Here is a 10,838-nt window from a genome sequence, read left to right as displayed (position 1 = left end):
ACTGTGGGAATTGGATATCTCCCTTTCATGACGGCTGCATTTGCTCTCTTCAAGGTTCAGTGTTCAAGGTTCAAGATATATTTATTATCCCCCGGGGGGCAGTTTGATTTACCGCCAGCAGTAATACATCAACAACAATATTGAGACATATATTGATGTCACCCTTTGCTGCTTTTGGGGCAACTACAACAGGGTTCATCCTCCATCACACTGCAATGTTATCAATTATGAATTTGTTTTTTCACTGCATGAGAAAATGGATGTGTGGTGTGAGAGCCTGCGAAAAATATCAATTGCCTCAGTCTCATGGGCAATGCATGAGTGCTGGCAGCTCTGCATCTGCGAACAGTTTAAATGCTGTGAACCACATTTTCTATCTTGGTCCTAGCATAGCAGGCTTATTGAAGCAATCATACGTACATATAAAGATTTGCAGTTTGGTTCTTTGGTTCTACAGTTAAGAACAAAAACAGTGGTATGTTAATATTTCACATTCGCAACAATACGTTTTATAACAGAAAACCTTTATTTGAAATCTCCAGAAATTAAATACAACAGTTGATTTAAACCATTCAGCACTCTACCAACACGAAACCTTAAAGATTATTAATGAATGTAAACTTTATAAGATAAATATCTGAACTACTGAACCTTTTTGTTTTATTTATTTAGACTTTTATATTTCATTATTTCGTCTTTAATTTATATGTATTGATAACATTATTTTATTCTTCTTCAATGTTTTATGTACTTATTTCTTCTTTTCAGCTATTCCTCAAAAAACATGTAATTGATATCATGACATTAAAATGTTTAACTTACCTTTTATACATTTTACTAAACTCTAGTTTTTGAATTACTACCCCAAACTTTGGTTCTTATCAGCTGTGACTGTCAGAAATATGTATTTTATGGACCACACAGATTATATATACATGTTAAAAAAGTGAAAAATAAAAATATTTCAAACATGAAATCATTTTTGTGTGGACCAAAATATGATACAAATGACTAAAGTGGCATAAAAACACATTTATTCTTTCACGGGTAATTTTTGACCCACTTATGGAAGAGTGTATGGTCCAGTCACAGGTGCATCTAAGGGTTAAAAATGTTTTTTAAGTAAATCTAATTATTACTTCTTTAAAAAAAAAAAAAAAGAAGAAGAAGAAACAAAGAGAGAACAGTTCCTTTAATTTGAAACGACAAAAAAAAAAAAAAAAAAAAATGTCAAAGGTGCTTTAATTTTGTAGGCTCCGGACCGGATGTTTTGTATCGTGATCCTGCGCCATGACGTCAGCATGACCTTATATGTCCATGTCCGTGACGACAGCAGCCAGTCAGTCAGTCAGTCAGTCAACACACACAGCTGCAGATGTGTGTTTGACAGATGTTCGCTCCGGATACACCGCTCCATTCAAAGCCGAGGAAAGGAGGAGGAGAAGCGGTCAGTGTCGGGATTACTCACCGCGACTGTGTGGAGGAATAAAAAAAAAAAAAAAAAAACATGTCAGCGGAAAAGACGACGACGAGCCCCTGTAACAAATTTCAAGCCAACATTTTTAATAAAAGTAAATGTCAAAACTGCTTCAAGTCGAGGGAGCTGCATCTGTTGAACGACCATGACATGGAGCAGGTAAAGTTTGAACATTTATTTCTTCATTTTTAGCTGTTATTTAGTTCATTTTAAAGTGTATACTCGATTTAAGTTTGTCTTGTTTGTTTAAAAATGAACATTACGTTGTTGAAAAGTTAGTTTTTGTGACTAATATTCGACGTAAATTAAGATTAACGCTCCATGGCTGTCAGCTAGTTTAGCATTTACCGATGTTTGCTTCAATATTTGATCAATTAAAGCTGAAAAATAACGTAAAATGGTAAAAATTAAACGTGAGTTAACAGAATATATCGATTAAACTTTGTTGTAAGTTATAAAAAGCTACAATATTAGTGTTAAACTCTCGTCAGTGGTTGAATTGAACCTTTACTGAAGTAAAAATATCAATATAATGTAAAAACACACAAATTAAAGTAGAGCTGCAACAATAACTAATTGATTTATTGTTTTGAATCACTTTTTAAGAGAAAAAGAAATCCTAATTGTGTCATTGCAGCTCAAGTGTGAATCTTATCTTATATCTTTTATCTTATATCTTACATAATTGATAGATAACTGAGTATTATTGGGGTGTGGATAAATCAAGACATTTGAGGGCATCGCCTTGGGGAACAGTGATTCACATTTGTATTAAATGAGTCAACTGCCAACCAGTTTAATAATTAATTCATTGTTTTGAGTCATTAACCCCCCAAAAAAGTCTAAATTGTCTGATTCAAGCCCCCTAAATGTGACTATTCCCCGCTGTTTATAGTCTTGTATGATAATAAAGTGAATATCTTTGGGTTGTGGACAAAATAAAGACATTTTAAGGTGTCTTTTTGGGCTTTGGGGGACCATTTTCTGACCATTTATAGACCAAAAAAGGAATCAATAACCAAATAACTCATAATACAAGTGTAGTTTAAGTACAATACTTGAGTAAAAGCACTTAGTTACCTTCCACCATTGGTCCCAGTATCATAGTATTGTCTGATTTTTGATTTATCTTACCAAGTAATCTGTTAATTGATCATTTTGTCTATAAAAACCTCAAAGTTCAACAGTCCTTAATTGATTATATTGTTGTCATCTGTCCAAATATCCAATATATTGAATCTATAGTTCTCCCTTTTTAAACCCGATATATGACAAACAATGAAATCCATTATCCAAATAGTCATTTTCACAGTGAGGAGTGTCTCACGGGTTCAATCCCCTGTGAAAACATTGTTTCTGCACGTCAGTCATACTTGTCAGAGTGATGTAAGGATCGCGATGGCTTCCTACATGCCTCACATTGTTAAAATATGTTATTACTCTCTTCTTGCCCCCCCTCCCTTTCCCCTCCCCTCCTCTCTCTTTGCCTGCCTGCCTGCCTGGGTTTCAGTGTGCCCTGTAATTTGAGTGGTGTTGCTCAACGTGCAAACACTGCTCGGATGCTTTACGCTGACTGTCAACTGTTGTTTACAGAGGAGAAGCTGCTGTTCTGCTACAGACGTGGATAATCTTTTATTTGCTTATAATATACTCTAAAATGATGATGATGATACTTTAAATCAAGGGGCATTTCTTTCCTCCATGGCTTGTCTTATTTCTCACAAGTTATAGAAAGAGACTTTTTCTTCAGTTTTAAAGGGAAACCCTACTTCAAAAAAAAAAAGAAGAAGTGGGGTTTCCCTTTAAAACTGAAGAAAAAGTCTCTCTGTACAGTATGAGATCAGCTGTTTGGGTCAGGGGGGTGCTGCCGTGGTGGGATGCAGTGCGTGGCATTCGTAGGGAGTCAGATGTTATACAGTTGAGAAAACGTAGTGCCAAAGGAAAGTGTTGTAAAGCAGGGTCGTTCCTCGTGTTCTCTCATTTCTAAGACATTTTCCTCCCATCAAAATCAGGCCTTATGTTCCCATAGCAACGGTATGGCTAAGGCTGGGCGATTATGGCAAAAATCAAAATCACCATTAATCACCATTCCCAAATCCACATAACATGTTGCTACCCTCCCTTAACCCATACCCACCCCTCTTTTACAGGTATGTATATGATTAATTGTTTTTAGGGACAGTACATACTAAAGAACATCTACTGTACATATCAGTGACTAATATTAGTTGGAGCTGATGAGCAATTCTTGTTCGCTTACTGTTAGCAAGCCTGAACAAATAGTCATATTTTCTACCTCTGGCTGCAAAAAGGAATGATTGCAGGTATCATTTGATGGGAGACGCTTCGATATTACTTGGTATCGATACCTTAAAGCTATCGAGTACGGAGTCCCAGCCTTAATTCAATTCAATTCAATTCAAAACACTTTATTTGTCCCCGAGGGGCAATTTAAAAGGCATGAGGAGCAGTATCATTAAAAACTACTAGGCATCATGTTTAGCTATCTATATTTCTTTAATATTATCTCAAGAGAACAGTTATAAAGTCCAAGATGACACCTTCACGTTCCTCCTTTTGTCCGACCAACAGTCCAAAACTCAAACATATTCAAGTCCTCACAATTTAGAAAACTTGAAACTGTGAATTTTTGGCATTTTATTTTGAAAAACGATTCTTCTGACTAGTCTATCACAGAAGTTGCAGATTAATTATCTGTCAGTTGACGACTTGAATAATCACTTTACTGTTTCAGCCTTAATCCGGCTCCATTTGGGGATTTATTTACTTTCTGTGTTTTAATCCAGGAAGAGCTACAGTATGGGACTCATTCACAAAAAACTATAAATCTAGAAATATAAAAAAAAGTCTTTATGTAGAATTTATTTGGTCGTAGATTGACTGTTTAATTGTTTTATTGATCTTTTTTAACACAAATTTGAAAAACCTTTGACACAAATCCCAACAATAAACATTGTGGCTCAACAACACACACACACACACACACACACACACACACACACACAGGTCCACACACACACAGGCGCACACACACACACCGAAAAACTAAACAATACAAGAAACAAACAAACAAATAAACTTATTGTTCCAAAGTATTTCTCTACTGAGCTCTTTGTAGAGTATTTTGAGTTTTCCAAGCTTGACATGTGCCACAACAGTTTAGTTTAGTTTATTTTGGTTTATTTTGGTCACCGAACTCAAACACACATGTACAAACAAGACAAACAATCATATGTCCCCGTTCCTCGTCCTTCATCTCCACCAGAACTAGTGACAAACCAAAGGGGGAAAAACACAAGTAAAAATAAATAACTAAATATATAAATACATTTCCGACCAATGACTGGCTCTATATATATATTACACACACAACAATACAGTGAAAATACACACATACATACACACACTTCCTTATATATATATATGGCTGTATATCCTCAAAAGCTGTGATGGTGGTTTGGCAGATTTCCAGCTTAAACGGCCCCTCGCTCCCACATCCCAAAAACACCAAACTTTGCCGCGCTGCCACACCCATCAGGTATAACGGAGGCGAAAGATTTTATTATCTTTTCATCTTCAAGGTCTTGAAATGATACTGTGTGAATTTGAAGTCGGTCAGATTTGAATCTCTAGGAAGAGTTCGTTAAAGTACGAGGCGTGGAAATCGCAAAGATTACGGCTAAATCAAAAATTAGAATAAAAATGGCTGACTTCCTGTTGGAGTTACGGCGCGGGTCCAAGAGACTTTTTTGTCCGTCTTTACATGATATGTATGTGTAGCAAATTTCGTTTATCTACGTCAATCCGGAGCGAGGGGCTCAATTTTTTTAAAGTTGCCTAGGGGGCGCTGTAGAGCTATTTCGCAGTACTCATTTTTGCAAACCATAAAATATATCACATTTTTCACCGGGTCTGGTAAAATACATTTCCTAAACAGAAACCAGCTCTTAACCCTCCTGTCGTCCTCCCGGGTCATATTGACCCGATCTGTTTTGACTGTTCCTTCTTTCCTTCCTTCCTTCCTTCCTTCCTCCCTCCTTCTCTCTCTCTTTCCTTCCTTCCTTCTTTCCTTCCTCCACCCCCTTCCTTCCTTCTGTCTTTCCTTCTTTCCTTCCCTCCCTCCTTCTTTCCTTCTTTCCTTCCTTCTTTCCTCTGTCCTTCTTAACTTCCTCCCTCCTACCTTCCTTCCTCACGTCCTTCTTTCCTCTGTCCTTCTTTCCTTCCTCCCTCCCTCCTTCCTTCTTTCCTTCTGTCCTTCCTTCTTTCCTTCTCTCCCTCCCTCCTTCCTTCCTCCCTTCCTTTTTTCCTCCCTCCCTCCTACCTTCCTTCTGTACTTCCTTCTTTCCTTCCTCCCTCCCTCCTTCCTTCCTTCCTTCCTTCCTTCCCTCCTACCTTCCTTTCTCACTTCCTTCTTTCCTCTGTCCTTCTTTCCTTCCTCCCTCCCTCCTTCCTTGCTTGTTTCTTGCATCCTTCCTTCCTTGACTCGAGGACAACAGAAGGGTTAATATACTCCTGTTTTAGATGTTGGATCTCAAAGCTCCAACAAACCAATATCAATAAACTGAGAACCTGATACTGTATTTTAATAAAGGATGCTGTACATTAATAAGACTTTCCTGTTTCCTCTTCTTCTCCCGACTGACAGGCGAAACCCATCTACGCAGGCTGGCTCTGCTTGGCCCCCGTTGGGACAGATTTTGACAACCCTATGCAGAGATCGAGGGTAGGACATGATAAAAACTACACTATGACTTTTCTCTCAACACACACACACACACACACACACACACACACACACACACACACACACACACACACAGTATTGATTTTTATGATTTTGCTCCCTCAGAAATGGCAGCGGCGCTTCTTCATCCTGTACGAACACGGCAGCCTCAGCTTCGCTCTGGATGAACTGGTGAGGAGAACTGCAGCAAACAAACATACATAAGCCGTGTCCTGTGTCTATGTGCATTTACAGTATGTTGGGATCAAGCACGCATCTTTAGGCCAGATGTCGCATGTAGAACCACAGCAGATGATTTGGGCTTAGCCTGTCCTCTAATGCACACATCACCCCCCCCCCCCCCCCCCCCCCACCCCCTCCCCTCGCTCTCTCTCTCTCTGTGATCCCCTCAAATCTCTTTCATGCCGTACTTAACCACACAAACTATTCATCCACTGATTCTGGTGGTCAAACCTACATAAATTCAGCAAGCTCTTAGTTCATAACCAGGCGGGGAGTTCGGGTCCTCTGAAATGAGGCCAACGCGGAACTGCGTTCTATCAAAAGGCCACCAGGGGGCGACCGTCTCTATACAAGTCAATGGAGAATTCACCAACTTCTCACTTGATTTCTAACCTCAGTAAACGTTTTCAAAATGTGTTTATGGTCTCAATCGCTAGTTTAAAGCCTTCTTCAATGCAGTATGATGTTCATTTGGGGCATTTTGACCTCCCTGATTTTATATGTGACGATAAAGCAGGGTATGCATTAGGGCGTGGCTACGTCCTGATTGACAGGTTGATTGCCCAATGTCCTCGAGATCCAGCCCTAGCAACCATAGCAACCTTCCCGCTCCGCCCATGACTCCACCTCATGTCCATATAAGTAGAATCCGTGTTTTTATTTTTCCCAGCATGCACCTGAAATTTTCAAGATGGCCGCTGCCTAAATTTGAAACTATTGGCTTCCGAGCAGCAGTCCACAAACCAATGGGTGACGTCACGGATGTTACGTCCATTTCTTTTATACAGTCTATGTTCATAACAAGCTTTATGCTCTGTTTCTCTTACAGCCGAGCACGCTGCCGCAGGGGACGGTGAACATGAATCTGTGTACGGACATCGCAGACGCCGAGCCCAGGACGAGCCAGAGGAACGCTCTCTGCATCATCACACCGGAGCAGGAAATATTCATCCGCGGTGACAACAAAGACGCCATTAATGGGTCGGTATTCTCAGGATGAAACAGGATAATTAATGGAGGGTTTTTTGTAATTTCTTGTCTCTGCTGCGTCTTTTTTTACCAGGTGGAGTGAACAGCTCGCCGTCTTTCTACGGACTAACAAGCAGAATCAGAAGAAGAAACGTAAAGTGGACCCGGTTACCAACCAGGTAGCAAAGCAGATATTCAGATTTAACCTTTGTGTCGTCCTCCCGGGTCAAATTGACCCCGTCTGTTTTGACTGTTCCTTCTTTCCTTCATTCTTTCCTCCCTTCCTTCCTTCCTCCCTTCCTTCGTTTCCTCCTTCCCTCCTTCATACCTACCTTCCTTCCTTCCTTTCCTCCCTCCCTACTTCCTTCTTTCTTTCCCTCTTTCCTCCCTCCCTCCTTTCCTTCTTTCTTCCTCCATCCCTCCTTTCCTTCCTTCTTCCTCCATTCCCTCCTTCCTTCCTCCCTTCCTTCTATCCTTCTTTCCTCCCTCCCTACTTCCTTCCTTCCTTCCTTCCTTCCTTCCTTCCTTCCTTCCTTCCTTGACTCGAGGACAACAGGAGGGTTAAAGCACACACTGTGTGTGTCCTATTAGCTGTAGAGAGGATGAGGAGGAAAGATTACTCACCAACTATTAGTCTGATTTCCATGAAATTAAACATTCAACATATTTATGGTTCCCAAAGGAGGAAACCAAAATATCCAATTTCCATCCATTTCCTGGCAAACTATTTATCAGATAGTTATAGTTATTATATTACTGTAAACTACTAAAGTCATTGTAATGGTGACATAGAAGAAAAGTCAGGGGATTTCCCAAGTTATTAGGATTCATCGTCATGGGAACGTCAATGTGAGAACAAAATTTAATGTAAAAACTGTTATAATTGTTGAGATATTTCAGTTTAGACCAGTTTTTATTGTTGTCACGGCTACAAATATGAAAATCTACTGGGCAGATTGATATGAAAGGTTCTGAGCACAGTCAAGTTTTCCAGAAGATTTAGAAATCTGGCTTTTTTGGTTAATAATAATTTTAATAAATATCCATTTTGCACACAAAATAACCTAATCTAAACTTCATAATCTAGTCGGCAGATTACCAAGTGGAGGAACTATTTTATTTTATTTTATATGATTGGCTTTTTTTTTCCTTTAGCTCCATCCTCATCAGGACAAGTAATTTAGCCCCACTATCAGTAACAAAACCTTAATCTCTAAAGCAGTAATATTAAAATCAGTCCATTGACTAAATTTAAATTAATTAGACCATCAAAGGAAATTTAATCAACACTTTTTTTTATTGTTCTGATTATTCATCAAAGCAAAAATGTAAATGTTGGCAAGTTCCAGGTTCTTATATTTGAGGATTTGCTGCATTTCTATTCATATCAATCAATTTGCTGATTATAAGTGATTAATCAATTATCAAAATAGTTGCAGATTATTTTTCTGTTGGTTGATCAATCATTTCTTATAATCATTTTAGACTGTTGAAGTTCAGCTGTTGGACATTTGAATGGAATTTATAAACTTTTCTTTAATGGTTTCCTGACAATTTATAAAGTAAATAATCAGTTAATGGAAAACATAACAGAACAATGAACTGATGCTGAATTAGTTTCATGTTGTATTGATAGTATTTTGAAGTTGCATAAACACTGCAGACTTTGAGGTCTTGAGGTTATCAGGTCTGTGTTGTTTATACTTTAACACTGACATTATCTTTTTTGTTGCTCTAATGAAACATCAGGAACCGAGTCCAGCAAAGATGGCTGCAACTCATCCAAGTTTTCCGTCCGTGGAGAGCGCTGCTGCAGCAGAGTCCGGCTGCGGCCGGTGGCAGGAAGACCAGCGGGGCAGGGGACCGGATAAAATCCCCGTCTGGACTGTCACAGACTCAGATCCCCCGGGCCTGGAGCAGACCCCTGCAGGTGCAGCAGACGCAAAACACACACACACACACACACACACACACACACACACACACACACACACACAAACACCAGGCTTTCATGTCGGTCAGCCAATCACAGCCACTTCCTGTCCTCTCACACTGTCCTAACGTCCTGCAGATGTTCTCACACTCACTCACATTTTTATTTATACATTTCTTTTAACCCTTGTGTGACCAGGCATGGATTTTGGCAAAAAATTAGCAGGAAGCAGAGTCACAAAAAATAAAAGAAACACACTGTTAGATGTTCAGGGGGGAAAAACGTAATCTCGTACTCTGTAATCTTCAAGCATCATGAAAACCAAACATCAGACATGATCTATAAAAAGAGCTCTTAAACACATCCTTAACGAGCTCGGTGATTAGTACAGCACAGGTATCCCTCCTCCTCCTCCTCCTCCTCCTCCTCCTCCTCCTCCTCCTCTCTGCAGCTTTGTGCTGTTTGGGACAAAAACGGACACCGGCACTCATCTGGCGTCAGATTTATTGCGGGGGTCTGGAGAGGTCATGTAATAAAAGTCTGGATTAACTCCTGCTGACTGTGCCTATAAGCTTCCTCATTATACACAAGGGTCCCTCTGAGAGCCGAACAGGGAGGCCGTCTAATGAATGATGCTCTGTCAGGATCCTCCCGCATAACAAAGTTCCCTCTTGTCGTTGAATTCCTCGACCGTCGTGGGTTGTCTGTAAGGTGTTTTCCAGACAGGGACCGTCTCATCGTTTTGTTCTCGGAGGAACGGCCGAGAGAAACGTGGTCGCATACTTTCCAGTTTGTTTCACGTGTTCACTTCAATTGCAAGTAGAAATTATAGATCCCTTATGAAAAGACATTAGCGTTTTACAGAGAGAATGCTGGAAAGAATCTCAGACCTAAAACAATAAAGATAGTCTTCTATACAAAAGCTTCGTCAGACTGGAACCTTTTACTGACGGACATCAAGCACGTCTATAATCCAGACTGCAGGTGTTCTGTGATATACAGACATTTTTGGTTATGCATCAGTTTCAGATTCATTTTACATTGACTTAGTTATTCATTCTTTGTTCACTCTTAAGTTAATTTAATCACGTCTTATTTGCCGTATTTGTATACAGGTCAATGACGTGATGCAACTCAGTGTCATTTGGTGTAACCAGTATTTTTTTTCATAAGAATCTGATTATATACAGGAAAATAAATAAATTTAACCCTCCTATTGTCCTTGAGTCAAGGAAGGAAGGGAGGAAGAAGGAAGGAAAGGAGGGAGAAAGGAAGGGAGGAGGAAGGTGGCGGGGGAGGAAGGAAGGAAGGGAGGAGGGAGAAAGGAAGGAAGGAGGGAGAAAGGAAGGAAGGAGTGAAGAAAGGAAGGTAAGGAGGGAAGAAAGGAAGGTAAGGAGTGAGGAAGGAAGGAAAGAAGGAAGTTAAGGAAGGAGGGAAGAAAGGAAGGAGGGAGGAAGGAAGGAAGTAGGGAG

General features: G+C 39.8%; 1 protein-coding gene across 1 annotated transcript in view; it reads left to right on the top strand.

Annotated features, from left to right (window-relative positions):
* Positions 1 to 1,499: 1,499 nt before the first annotated feature.
* LOC128379328 (myosin phosphatase Rho-interacting protein-like) overlaps positions 1,500 to 10,838 on the top strand; it is a 34,381-nt gene continuing 25,042 nt past the window's right edge. The window contains exons 1-6 of the mRNA XM_053338944.1: positions 1,500 to 1,636; positions 6,144 to 6,221; positions 6,348 to 6,413; positions 7,294 to 7,445; positions 7,528 to 7,612; positions 9,183 to 9,363. Coding sequence (XP_053194919.1) covers positions 1,508 to 1,636; positions 6,144 to 6,221; positions 6,348 to 6,413; positions 7,294 to 7,445; positions 7,528 to 7,612; positions 9,183 to 9,363 — 691 coding nt within the window. The 5' untranslated portion in view covers positions 1,500 to 1,507. The remainder of the gene's footprint in view (positions 1,637 to 6,143; positions 6,222 to 6,347; positions 6,414 to 7,293; positions 7,446 to 7,527; positions 7,613 to 9,182; positions 9,364 to 10,838) is intronic.

Source organism: Scomber japonicus, chromosome 18 (assembly GCF_027409825.1).
Source record: "Scomber japonicus isolate fScoJap1 chromosome 18, fScoJap1.pri, whole genome shotgun sequence".
NCBI lineage: Eukaryota > Metazoa > Chordata > Actinopteri > Scombriformes > Scombridae > Scomber > Scomber japonicus.
Note: the sequence above shows the minus strand (reverse complement) of the source record. Positions and strands in the feature narration are given on the sequence as shown.